We start from the raw sequence: 15,014 nt of genomic DNA on the forward strand, positions 1-15,014 counted from the left end.
CGAAACGACAAAACACTGCCGGTGTATCGAGCGTTCGTAAAAAAAATAGCGCCGTGCCACCGCTGGCAGCGTGCCATTCTCTTATTCTTGAGGCACGGCCAGAGTAAGACACTTTGTTTGCAAACAGCGTGAAAGTAACTCGCCAACGATGTTTCCCGCTAACATCGGCGTTCCTTTCATATGTTTTCACCTGGCTATTAACCTTAGTACGGCTTCTCGGGTCTTTAATGGCCCCACGCATTCTAATATTATTTACAGTTCGCTTTGCTTCCTTCAATTAACTGTCTTGTCAGCTTATGCTGAATGATAAAAATAATCAACATAAATAATGCTGCATATGTGTATTACCCAACGAATCAGTATACAGGGTGTGTCACCTAACTTTATCACCTGAAATATTTCTGCTATACAATTTAGAATTTTATCGAAATGTTTTCGACTAATGTTGCATAGTTTTGTGGGGGTCCACGTAGAGTAAGGATGATTTTATTTAACTTTGTGTTTTTTTTTTTAAGTTTTATGAAGAGCCTTTAGTGACCTTCTTATCGGATACCAGCAAATAAAATATAGCATTCCATTTAAAAAAACAAAGTTGACCTTCGTATCTCATTAAACCCGCCCAACTGAATGAAACTATTGTTACTATACGCCGGCCCTAACAAAACTATACTACTTTTGTAGAAAATATTTGTATGAAATTTCAAATATAGCAGAAATATTTCAAGTAATAAAGTCACGTGAAACACCCTGTATATGTAGGTGCGGGTAATAATCAATTGCAGTAAACGCTATTCTGAAATGTTACAACATAAGAACGCATTTTTAAATTAATTTTATTCCGTTTGGATAATCTCGCTGATATATTTCTGTTTAATTAATCATTTATTATTGATTTTATTTGAGGCAGTTGGGTAAAATTGTCGAACATTTTTTTTTTTTGACAATTCGGACACCGCGGTCCTCATTTACGGCCTCATGTATTAAAAAAAAAATGTTATTAGTCATTTTATAACAGAATACTACTTTTCTCTGTTATTATCTAATTCTGATATACTATAAATCTGTTTAATTCGAAATTGATAAAATCTAAGTATCCGAGGGGTATGAAATGGCTCCAAAAGTTAAAAGACGGTCGAAATTATCCTACAGTCATTGAGAATTGCCTTTAAATACACCCTTTAAAATTGTATCTCGCAAACGTTATTTGCTCTATTTTCTGGAACTCTTAAAACGTTCTTTGATATATTCAAAGTTTGATATATTCAAAGTTTTCAAATTGCTCCAACTTATTTAAGTTACTAATATTTTCTGGCACTACTTCAGCCATCGAGCCAGTTGAATTTTTTCGGGTTGCTCCAATTTTTTCGAGTCGCTAGAAATACTCGGGTGTTCGACACGGTTTGATTACTCGAACAGCTCTACTTTAGTGGCACGTGTATCCACGTGGCAGTTAAGTCTTTCACTTTGCGTTTCGATCTCACCAATCCTTCTCATGTATAATTAATACAAATAATCCTACGCTTATTTACACAAAAGCACAATTGTCTGTCTTTGTAAATGACATTTCCAAATACAACTTCATCCTTCTTTTAATTTTCACTCTTTTCTCTCTAACTATATTTTTCACTCATTCTACACTTTCATATAAATCGTTTCACACATAAAAACTCCATTTGAATATAAGAAGACGAGAACCGAAAATCAGTTAAAGTATAAAACTGGTAAAAAAAATTCCCATGATGCAAAGCAAACACTACAAATTGCTATTGGAACGATTCCTGGAATTTGATAAACCAGTTAGTGCTCGATATATCTCGTTAACTATGATTGTGCTTCTCGATCCAAGAAAGTTCAATCAAAATTTATTTAAACAGCTGTCTCTGCCTAAAGTTCTTTTTAAAAATGATATGTTTGGTCACTTTAAAGTATTTACTAAGGCGACACGTGTATGTAAGAGCTATTTAAAAACGACCAGACGAAACAGGTCCCCTCTTCTTTCCATTCTGCCATTCTTTTATAAATACACGAAGCACCGTTCAAGGCAAACAAATAATTCATAAAGTTTAACGCAGGCGACTTGTTGAAGGGAAAATACACGTATGCATGTCTTTTACAATTAGTATAACAAGTATCGCGATAAGGATCTTCCAGATTGTCTTAACACGAGACAATCGAGTAAGTTGTGGATCTACTTCTGGAAAGCTTCCACACATCGCAATCGCGTGATCGTTTTATCATACGATCGACTCGTTTGTTTGTTATCTTTGGTGAGGTTTGTTGACGCGAATGGCGTTTACATTAACATACTTGATTTAGAATTGTTCGCGATACTCAGTTTCTCTTGAGTTCTTTCTCGATAAACACAGATAAGATTTATTAGGGATGGTTTATCAATTATAGTAGAACCTTGACTATGGGAACACCGTTTGGAAAAATGTAAACATTCGTGAAATGAGAATAATTCGTTGCTACAGAAACAGTTTTGGGCTAGTATGCAAAAAGAATGTAATGAAATGGGGAAATTTTTAACTAATTTTTGGTCTAAAACCAACATTATGCAGGATAATAATTTATTTATTTATTTATTTAAACGGAAGTCCTTTGATAAATCAATATACAACAGTGTATACACTGAGAAATGAAGCACAGATTAGAAAATTACATATGTAATACGCAATATGATGGCAGAATAAGTCACATAGAGATAAGCACATAAAAGCCAATGTAAAGCGAAATAACAGCTAGTTACATGTATGATTAATAGGATGGATTATATGAAGTGTCGTAAACTTTTTTTACGTTGACAATCAAGAATAACAACAAAATTCTTTTTCTATGAATCTGATCTTTTTTTTTCTTTATTTCAAGAAACGAAATTTTTGCAGTTTTAGTCAGTCGTAAAAATAAATCATACGTTTGAGGCGCTGTTTGTATGTCACTCGATAAATGTTTACAAATATCCTTTATTATAAGCATTTTAAAATAAGATTCAAAATGAAACCTTAAAACGATCATGTTCCTAATTAGAAATTGTTTTTTTGAACATCAAAAACTGTACGTAAATGTACGTGTGCATGTAAATATTTATCAATTTCTTTACTGATGTTATTTCTCGTTTCGTGCTTCCCAAACAGTAGGTATCAGCAAAAGAATTAATAATAAATACTTAGATGCATAGGTATATCATGTTACACATTTAATAAAATTATTTCTAGCTCACAGTGTATTTCCTTTCATATGTCTTATCTTGAAGTTTTCGTTAACTATGCATATTATGGATAAGTAATTGAAATAAAGTGTATGCTATTCTGTTTACAGACAAATGGGGGGTGGGGGGTACTTATTTATTCTTTAAACTACAAAAAGGCAGTTTTACCCTAATTCCTAATACTTTTCGAATAAAATCGCTTCTTAATCGTAAGATTTTAGTTGACCCACCCTGGCCAATTAACGATCGATTTTCGTGTTGAAGTATACTCGTTCAATTATTATCTGAAGAAATCGATTATTCAAACATTATCTATGTCTACTATACTAGGGATTGTAAATTTACCGACTTTTTAACCGACTTCAAAAACGAGAAGGTGGTCTTCACCAGGAAAAGAATAGTTAAATATTTTTTTATTTATTAACTCTTTTTAGCAAATAAGCATGCAAAAAATAATTTGTCTAAACTTTGGTCTCCTAATTGCGACCTAATTTTTGTACAAAATAATCCAGCCGCGGAAAAAGCTCTCTCAGATTTTATACTTGTTGGTCGGGTAGTCATTAGGAAATTATATGCCATTTGTGTGTGTGTAAAAAATTCCCCTTACTTTTTTCTCTTGAAAATGCGTCCTTAATAATTCATTTTAATGACTTGACTTAGATGTTTAGTTTTCTTTTGGATCAGAGTGGGTTCCTCATGAGACACTTCAGTTTTCGCCTTTATTAGAAATTGAAGTTATTCTTTTATTGCTAACGCAGTATATGTCGAAGGAATTATTGAACGCATATACACGCTATATTACTATATGTAATTTATCGAATTACCGGTAAAAAGTAAATTACCGGTAAAAGAAAGGCAAATTACCTGTAAAAATTTTAGGGTATTTGCCGCGATTTACTGGTAAACCGGTTTAACAGTATTACAATCCCTATACTATACTTACGTATTTTATACAATCGACTTTTCACTATGGAACTAGTCAGTTATTGCGATTAATGCGTCGATAACAGTGATCGTGTACAATATATTGACTGCTTCGCCATTGTGCCATACTTTTCGTTCACTTACAGTCATTGAAATCTATAAAAACTAAGAATATCTCATACTGAAATAATGCATTTGATATCGTAGATCATTTCTGATGCCACTAATATTGTTTAGTAACTGTGTAAATTTAAGTGTTCATTTATTGTAAAGATGCGACCAACTCGGCAGCCAACGTTTAAATAAAACTCGTTGAGCACGTAACTTGTAAGCAGCCACTACGCAAAAGAGCATTTTCTGGGAAAATTTACACAAGTTTCTAACAATATGTATGTATACACGTTCCTGCAATGCTAATGGGAAAATAAGCGAGCATAGAACGCGGCGCGTCACAATCCTTCTTGGAAGTGGCTTTCAAGCTCCGCGAAACCGAGAATGTCGTCGCGTGTGCGCAAGAATCGGGCACGAGAATTGTTTGTAAATTTCCGTTGTGGCAATCGGGTCGATTAAAAGCCGCTGTTGATTCGCGGTCGGTAAACTTTCGCGCGTTCGCCCAGACCGGCGATAAAACGAGCTCTTATTAGAATGCCTGGCCTGCAATTTAGTCGAAGGGCTCGAGAAAATGTGGCCGTATTAAGGCAAGGTCCCATTTACGCAACTGCGCGCCGCGCGCGACCTCTTCGAGCGTTCGAAAGGGTCGATTTTATGAGGCAGCACGCACGAAATGGGCCAATGCGATGCTCCGCCAGTCGCGCACGTCGAAAACAGTGGATAGACTAGCCTTCTTCTACACATCTTGCTTTGTGTTTGTATCTGGGACACCGGCTGTTCAGTTCAGTAGCGGAAACAAGGATTTCACACTTCGCCGTCGCCGAACCCTATTTCACCGTGCTGGGGACACACACAGGTCATTCTGTTCACCTTTCATCTAAATATACCAGATTTGAGGAAAATGTCACCAGTAGAGCATTTAAAGGATATACTTCCGAATGGCCCCAGTGGCCGATCGACACGAGGTTTGAAGGGAGGGGCGGGGAGGGGGTGTGGACCCTAAATCTAAAATTGTAGCTTCGGGTATTTATTAGTTTCCGAAGTATTAATAAAAAATTATTGTTAATTTTTTTACAATTTATTTTTTGAACTGCGTACACGTAGCCCTAATGGGGATCCATCCTATCCTCCCTCCCCCAATTTATTCTACGGACGGTTGGCCGCGTGCCCCTCAGGCGCCTAAAAGGCACGCGTAGGTATTTAGCTGAAATTCAAAGCCAATTTTCTTGAAATGAAGCGCGATATTAAAAAATTGTATTCTATAGTTTCGTCTTATTTTGGCCCTTAGAATCACCCCTGTAGAGTATTTTTGGCTATCAATAGAGTAATAGGTATCCACCCTGTATAATAGGATGGATCGCATCCGCAAGTTTCTGGTTCAAATTTCCAAACTCACGGCGATTCGCTACCATGCGTCACACGCCCGCAAGCGGGCGCGCGCCCCCCGCGCTAGTCTAGCCCCAACCAATACTAATACCCGGAACAAGTTGAAAAGTGGAATGCGTTATGTCGGAATAAGTAAACAGACATACTAAAAGTTTTTTTATTAATATTTCGGAAACTAATAAATTCCCGAAGCAACAATTTTAGATTTAGGGTCCACACACCCTCCCCACCCTTCTCCTCAAACCTCATGTCGATCGGCCGCTGTGGTCATTCGGATGTATAGCCCAATTAAAAAATAAATTTATCTAAAAAATGAAGAAGCCGACTGCAACTTTTTCCCACCCGTGACACCACCAGCAAATGTGCCATTTGTCATCGGTGTTTTAGGTGTATTTAAATTTTTTAAAATTATCTTATTTCACTTCTTAATTTCTAGTTCTATAATAAGTGCATGTATGTATAATTATTATTTATTATTATTATTAGCTATTATTCATTATGTAGACGTAAAAAATAAATTTGCATCTTTTAGGTTATAAAGACGTCAGACCTGGCAAAATAAATGAAAGATATTAGAAGTCAACTGTAGCATGAAAATTTTTTTAACAGTTTATGATATTTTATATTTTATAATTTTCTCTTTTTGTTGTCATTTTAATTTTGAAATCAGCAGTCAGCAAAGGTACATGCGCTAGTGGCGCCCTCTGCGCCGAGCTTTGCGTCAGCTTTTCCATTGTAGTGAGACTATACAGTAGAATGCGTGAAAGAAGGTGAATCGTGGCCATAACAAGCTTTCACAAGTCCTGTTTATTTACGTTGAGCGTCACTGATTGGAGACTGCCGTGGGCGAAAGAAGCGTTTCCGATAAAAAGGCAAGACGCATGTTTATGATTTCCTGTACAGGAGTTTGGTCCAATCAGGTGTTCACGCATATACATACATATTTCCTCGGATTAATTCGCATTTCTGAAATGGGCAGACAAGTATAGACGGGTGCGCGTGTTCCAAATCCCGATATAGCTGGCTTATAGGGAATGTCATAAATGCTGTTACTTTATTCTACATGAAACATCTGTTTTTAAAGAGCTACATTTAGATCAGCCGAAGGTGCTAAAAACGGTTTAAGACTCGGACAATGGCCAAATGACCAAATGTCCAGATGTTTCCCTGGCAATGCGATAGGAAACGAAATTACAATTAATACATTCAGTCGACACTTCCCAGTGCTCCAAAGTGGTCAGAACTCATAAGAATGACCAGTGGAACCGTGTTATTTTGCCAAATCGGTCTGCACATCGACAAAATAAAAGGCGCGACGCACAGTTGCACAGGTGGCAGGCTTTATGAACATGTAAAGGTGGGTGTACACTTGCCACGGGGCAGCCTAACGAGCTAACGTACTATGTGAAGGTAGATCTCCACTATTCACAGGAAAACGATTGCGTTTTCGGGTGATCAATGATCTGTTATGTGACGTTAAGGTGGGTGTCCACTTATCACAGAAAAATTAATGGAATTCAGCCATTACTGCGTTCTGGGAATCCAAGGAGCTAACATGCTAGGTTAAAGTGACCAGACGTCCCGAATTTGAAAACTCACCTGGAAAGCGTTCCGGATTCGACATGTAAAATTTTTAAGTGTTTTTAATTTTGTTTTAATTCATCAGAAGTACGTCTTTATCATGTAATTAAATAAACTAAGAAAATGGTGTCCTCAGGAATGTGTTAAGTTTTTTTTTACCGCATTTCAAAATAAAACTGTGGTCACTTTATGCTAGGTTAAAGGTGGGTGTACACTTGCTCCAGGAGGAACTTCAGTCATTACTGCGTTTTGTGAGCCAAATGACCTGTATGCCACAGCAATTGAATCGAACCTGTGTTCTACTCCTTCGAAAGTAATTCCCAGTTTGTTTTTAAAGTTCCTGACGGAAACATGGGATACGGGGCCAGGATAGGTGTGGACATTGGCGATAGAAGTGGCGTGATACACTACTACACTTGCTCAGTACAAATACAGCGAATGACGAGATTATTGACACAGATAGAAACTTGTTAAACAAGTTTCGTTCCATTTGAAATGCTACTGTTAAATCGAGCATTGTAATATGCGAAACCACGAGCAACCTTGGCTGAGCGGTTCAGAGAGACAACACCACGTCCCCTTAAAAATTCTATGGCATACAGATCTTACTTCAGGTTTTGGAGCAGTCCATCTTTCCACACTTTGGAGCATAAACTCGTTGAAACATTTCTAAGACTTCACAAAGTTGCATTTCCTATCACCCCCGAGCTGTTCTCTCATTTCAGGACACCGTGTATACTAATAAAAAAAATTAAACCGACTTAAAAATAATAAAATGACACTAAAAAGTAAAAAATAATTTTTTCCCTTATTTAATCTACGACTCTCATATTTTTTAAGCCGACGCCAGATTTACACAGGGTAAATGATGAAGGGCCGACTTAAAAAATATGAGAGTCGTAGATTAAATAAGGGAAAAAATTATTTTTTACTTTTTAGTGTAATTTTATTATTTTGAAGTCGGTTTTAATTTTTTTTTTAATTATTTTAAACTTTTTATATATATATTGACACAACAATTTTTGTTCTACTCACAATCAGTGTCCCAAGCAGAGTAGGGCAAAAAATGTATTCGAATAAAAATTTTTTTCTCGGGATAAAAAATTATTCGTTATTCCGGAATAATTTGATTTTATTCGCGATTCTTATTAGAGATCATTCGAATAAAAATTGATTCGATAATAAAATATCCAACTCTGATCCCAAGTACCCTTTCGTAGTGGCATATTTCCTTCACCCCAACTTAGTGTCTCATTCGTTGCTCCATTACAAACATTGATCCACCTCAAGCCAAGCAACAAAGTAGTACATTGCGGTCGAGCTGCGGTCACTTCGACCTCCATCGACAAAGTAGCAGAGCAAAGTGTACGGCTATCTATACGATATGCTGAATATTTCAGCAGCGGTGAAAGACAGCGAGGCCTCCGGGTCTGTTAGAATCTGGTTAGACAAACGGGCACGCGATTGTTGGCCGGTTACGTGCTATACGCGTGAGTGCCGTCCACCGCGGGGTGCATACCGTTTAAAATGAACAGAACCTTATCAGTCTTCGGCAGGTACATTAATTTTCACGCGCGTAATGGTTGATCGACTGCCGTGTTAAAATTCTGACGAAGTCGCGTAGAATCCAACGTAGCATGACTTTTCTGGCATAACGCGATCTCGTAACACAAACGAAGTTACTATTTACCTGCTGGCAGAACAGCATACGCCATACATACGTAATTTTGTGTATCGATCGATCGTCGCGCGGTAACGTTAACGTAGTCGCTATGCCACATACTTAGTAATCGATTGAGTAGAATGATTTACGACTTCTAGCTCGCTAACTATTGGATGGCGAGTGACTTGGCCACCGATAGCGCCAACGGGGTCCACTTTTAACCGACTTCAAAAAGAAAGAGGATCTACGTCCGATGTGTATGTATTTATGTATGTTAGTACGTATTATGTTTGTCCGCGAATTTCTCCGTAACTGCTGGACCGATTTTCGCGAAACTTATTGCATTTAGTTTAGCTTGGATCAACTTAAGGCACGGAGAAAGAATTAGCGAAATCGGTTAAGAAGTTTTGAAGTTACACCACAAATAAGAAATCAGTTTCATTAACCGGCTTCATTATTAAATAAATGTAGTTATACAAATTAAATAATTAAAAAGGACGAAATAAAATTTTTTAAAAAAATCGAAATCGACTTCAAAAAAGTAATAAAAATGCGCTGGAAAATAAAAATTAATTTTGTACCTTATTATATACGACTCCCAATTTTTTTAAGTTGGCGCCAGATTTACAGGGTGCAAATTACGAGGCGCCGACATACAAATTTGAGAGTCGTAGATTAAATAAGGGAAACAATTATTTTTTACTTTTCAGTGCATTTCTCTTTTTTTGAAGTCGGTTTTAATTTTTTTATAATTTTCGTGTACCTCTGACCTATGATAGAATTTCGTTCTGTATTAGATTTTGATGGTGCTATTGTGTCAGATTTTTATGCACTTTGTGGGGATACTGATAAGTGTAATAAATATTATTAAGTTAATATTATAGTTTCGAATGGGTTCAAATGCACCCTGCGTGCTGAGAATACTTCTGCGATGACTTCTAGGGCCATTTGATGCAAATCCAAATTCTAAATGATTTTAAAACATTTGTAAGTTTGCAATCTCTTCGTGGATTAGCTAGCTTGCCCTATCACGTTTCATTTACAGCTAACAACCCCCAAATTTAAATACACCAACGGTCTATTACAGAGGTAGTCTATTAAATTTGTACGTTTTCTAATACAACCACAAAAAGATTTGCAAGTTTCTCTGCGCACTTACCTTGGTATGAGTTCTGTTTGAAGGAGCAATTACAGCGGACCTAAAACGTTTATAAACCGTTCAACGAAGTTTGTTGGTATTCTAGTTTCCCAGAACGCATTGTACGTGGAAAATAATTGCCGACAAAAAGGTCGCTACGATTAATCAAGTGCCACATATTTTACATCAGCACTGTAAAGGCATCGTCTGCTGAAACATTGTTTCTGTAGCAAACGGCGGGACACTCGACGTAATTACGTAATTGGAAAATACATGTATCGAAAGTCAAGATAAGAAATCCGCCTGTTTCAATGCTTATATCTAATCTTGGTTTGTTCTCTTTTGTTTCTTCTAGACTGCCCTCAGTATTTTCTTCCAAGAGGCTGCGATACCCCCGTGCGCGCAAGGACCCGGTACGCATTTCGGCCAAGTAAGTCGATTGGTTTCGCCTTTGACAAAGGTTATCGGTAGTTTAAAATCTGTGGGTGAGTTCGAGAAGGGCCAACGTCGAAATCGACACGTTCGAAATTTTGCAAAAACTTTATACATATATAATTTCTATGTTCTCGGGGGATTTTTCAAAATTCGTTTGATTCAGATATAGTTTAAAAAAAAAATAGTTTGCATTTTTAACTCGATAACAGTCGAGCATTGACATTGGCCCTTCTTGAACTTCCCCACAGAAAGAAAGGCCAGCGGAAGGCACAGCCGTTCATCGATCGTTCCCTATGTTCGTAACGACATCTAATCGATACGAAACCATTTTGCAACGCCGCGACCGTCGTACGACGGCGACCGCGTTCCTTTCCGTCTTTTTCGCCCGCCCCAGCGGCCGGCTTTATTTATCTGTGTCACGTGAAAAGATCAACGGCGCATCACGTGAATTGACTTTACTCATTGAGCTCGTTCACGCGATGCCGCGACAAGATCACGCGCGGGTAATTCAAAATTTCCCGCCGCCCCTTCCGTCGGCGCGGTAGGGTTCCCGATTAGTTCGTGCATAAACGCGGGAATTTCGAAAACTGTGCTTCACCTTTTGACGTATTTCTAGCATCGGCCTTATTAATACCGAGAAAGTGAGAGCAGTGCTTAGGTATATCTTTGACATCACAAACTTCTGCAAATCTCTAGATAATCAGAAAGTATTTATAACACGAAAACTCAGTTCTGAGAGGTTTGAGAGGGGTATTTTGAGGAGCATTGGAAAGCAGCAGGTAATTTTTTTAATCAACATGTTTCCATAAAATTGATTTCAACATTTTTATATTAAAATTTGTAGAACGCACTAGTGAAAACAAAGGCATTGGTCGGGCGTAATAGTGCACTCAGAATTGAGTACCGTGTTTCAGGGTTATTTTTAAACTGAACATAGCGCAGAATAATTATTCTAATTATGCGAGTGGATTGTCTGCAAGGAATAGGTCCGTTGACGTAGGCTGACGAAAACGACCCGTAGATTTGTAATGTCAGCCGGTAGGGGCGGGAGAAAATCAATTCGTCGCGTGCCTGACCTTCACAGGATTTTATCCCCTTCTACTTAGTCCATTTATAATTTTGCGCATTACGTTGCAGCTTTCTCCTCCTAACTTTTTAAAGAGTGCCCCAAGATAGCCGCCATTTGAAATAATACCCAAGCTGCTTATTCTGGGAAGTAACAGTGCAGAGAACACTTGTTCTAGTCTTTTCCCCATGGAATTTAATCGAATAAAAATTATACTTTTTCGCTTTTAAAAATAATCTCAAGGCCATCTGTTTTTAATCCCTAAATGGCGAAATGGTTCGCGTGTCGATAACAGTGGGTACAGGGTCTATTTTGACCCATACACATCGCAGAATAGGATTCTATTTTAGATTTTGATTGTATAGTGATTTTAAAATTTTTACTTTCTTAAAGAAGCGGTACTAATAAGGAACGTACATAATATTTAATATTCGGTTAGATAAAGAAAAACTAAGTCAACAACTCCGTATAATATGTATAATTATAGTTTCAGAAATTGAAAGTTGAGCGATTACATTTTTCAGTAAGTCAGGCTATTCCACAATGATACAAGTATTTCTGCTCAGATTATAAAAAATAATGATGACAAATTTGAACTGTTTCACTACTTTGCTATCGCAGTAAAATATCAATCTTCACTTATAAAATAATTTAATAAAACTACGTTCACCAACTCATATCCAAACTGCCATCTGCACCATGCAAATGATTTGTTCAAATATTCGCAGTTCCCAAATAACAATAATAGCTTTTTATTGCACTAGAGTCATTAGCAGAAACAATAACAAGAGAATGTAAAGAAAACTACAAATACCTTAGTAGCAAAAAATATTGAATACACAAACATCAAATGTTATAAAGATATTCAATCTCTTTTTGATATTTAAATATACATACAATACTTATTCTAGATTAAGATGCAAATATTTTTTTCGAATATACAAGAAATATTCATTTTATATTATTACAAAATCACTGTGCAAATGCGAGAAGTGTGCTGTTATAAACCTGACTAAAAGTGGGCATATTTAATGAAAGAGCAGAAGAATTAAAATGCCGAATAGAATTTAGTTTTGCAGAGAATTCAAGTACGTGGTAATGAAATAGCGGTTGACGTACGATCTTGACGCAAACTATTTCCTTCGCAGGCAACGTTTCTTCCTTGGTTATCACCACGAAGGCAGTCGCATGTACATGTACACACTCGAATATAGGAGGTGAAGTCACGCTGCTCAGAAAATATGATACAAGTAGCTCTTTATCTCGAGTAGAATCGCAACACCCACGATCAGTGTGATTACGCTTGGACGAAGGTTCCTTAAACGCTCCTAAATATCAGGCTTATCTCTGGCTTCAGTAAGCGTAAGCTTTGTTGAAGATACACACCGCCTTTTGCGATGCCTGCTGTGGATTCAACAAGACTCCATTATCAATGGTATAATGAAAATATATTATACGGAGATAATGGGATGCGTTTATGGCTGTGTGGAAACACGCGTTTCGCAAGAGCGGACGTAACACGCAAATGAACTGTGAAACGCGAAATCGAAAAAGTAGAATGTTTCTCCGTTGAAGCGTCGATTATAGGCACAAGAATAAGTTATCCTAAGGATCGATTAGTGGAATAAATGAGTCATGGTGCACGTGTCATTGGCTTGTTTGTAAAACTGACCAAGTTAATCATTCCATGGCAGCAATTACGTTTCAAGTTTTTTTATAATAATAGGTGGTAATTATTCGGAATAGGGGCGACCTCGCCGAATTCAATGACGTTGAAATACATATGCTGTCATTGTTAACATTCTCACGACGAGGAACTTTTTCATACAGGTACACATAACCACCGCGATGATATTCAGAAATACTTATAGACAGATAAACATAGTCCAGGTTATCAAATTTTCAACAGAGATAACATCGTGGTTTCTATTCTTAACGAAGAATGATACACCACGAAACATTGAAGTCCCAAATGCATTGGCCGTTGAATTGAAATCGAACGATGTAGAGTGAAAACATTTCCAATAAAGAAATTTTTTAATGGTCGATAAGAAAAATTGAATTCAGTAAAATAAAAAGGGAAGATTAGGGGGAAAGAATGAATTTAGTAGGAAAAAAAGTAGCACAGTGCTAATATAAGGTGGCTCGTACTATGGATTCATGGATTGATTCTACATGAAAAAATACTTAAGTAGAAAGTACAGAATAAGATATTTTCACGCGAGGCTTTGTTTACGAAAAAAATTGGTTTTGAAAAATTGTCTAGCACAGGTGCATCTGACTAACACGAAGTTCAAGTAACTTCATTACTTGAACTATTCAAGTAAGAAAACAACTCTGTCAGCGCTACGAAACCTACGTCGGTCAGTGTCTGCCACTTACGCGGGAAACGCCTATGGGCGTTCAGCGAGCATGCTTAACAAATACTACTGTAGTATTTCCGCACGCGGTGTATGCTTGGCACTGAAAGAGGTAAATATTTACACCTGTTGAAAAGCTACGCTCCTTGTAGATTTTGTACCATAGTTTACTTCACCCTTTCCCTTCCTTTGAGGAAAACAGAAATGACTGACAAACAAAACTAATTATTCCAATAACACAAGCACAAAACAAAGCACCTAGTTGCAAAAATAGCAGGAGATCGGTATTAAGTCCACACTTTTTTTGTGTCGGTCACACAGAGGTCAGGGATGTTGCTTTATGTAAAAAGCAGGTCTTGCATCATGGATCGAAATAAAGTGCACAAATAGACCGTGCGTGTATTCGCAACTCTGCGCCGTGTATACGAGCACGTTTATTCGTGTACACAAGCGGAGCAGAGCATGATGTCTGGTCGAATAGGTCGCAACAGTGTTGAGATGGGAATGCGGCTGGCACTGTTCCTGAGAGTAGTCGAGTTTGTAGCTGACCACCGGAACTATCGTCGACCTTGCAATCCGTTAACAACGTATTACAAAGACACATTGCCATTCAGTGGCGGAAATTACAAGCAGAGCCCGAGCCTAGCTCTTCTGCCGCTCTGGGCAAAAATGATTTTCGCCGCCCTTTGTTCACTTGTTTTTTATAAAACAGCAGGCTTTTGTTATTCAACGAATGCCTTCACGAAGTTCCACTCACTGTCACAAATTCTATAATTCTATAAAGAATTATTTTAAAATACAATTTGTGACAGTGAGTGGAACTTTCTGTAGGCATTTTCTGAATAACAAAAGCCTCCTGTTTTATAAAAAATTTAATATTCACGAATACATCTATTACTGTTTTCAGGATACACAGGAAAGTGGAAAATCACACATTAACCTTTAAGGGGTTATACCCAGTCAGGCGGCAGAAAAGAGGCGAATGTTTGTGAATTTTTTTTGGAAAAGCGGAAGCATATATTTATACAGAATTTTTTGCGCTTAAAGAAGCAACAATTAAAGAACATTTGGTGATTTTTTCGTAGAAAAATATTCACGTTTATAATACAGTAACACCCGACATCCAAAAAGCCTTTTTAAAA

General features: G+C 37.2%; 1 protein-coding gene across 1 annotated transcript in view; it reads left to right on the forward strand.

Moving 5' to 3' along the window:
• Nucleotides 1-15,014, forward strand: part of LOC143366441 (UBA-like domain-containing protein 2) — a 36,897-nt gene that overhangs the window by 6,564 nt on the left and 15,319 nt on the right. The window contains exon 2 of the mRNA XM_076807541.1: nt 10,367-10,441. Coding sequence (XP_076663656.1) covers nt 10,367-10,441 — 75 coding nt within the window. The remainder of the gene's footprint in view (nt 1-10,366; nt 10,442-15,014) is intronic.

Source organism: Andrena cerasifolii, chromosome 2 (assembly GCF_050908995.1).
Source record: "Andrena cerasifolii isolate SP2316 chromosome 2, iyAndCera1_principal, whole genome shotgun sequence".
Classification (NCBI taxonomy): Eukaryota; Metazoa; Arthropoda; class Insecta; order Hymenoptera; family Andrenidae; genus Andrena; species Andrena cerasifolii.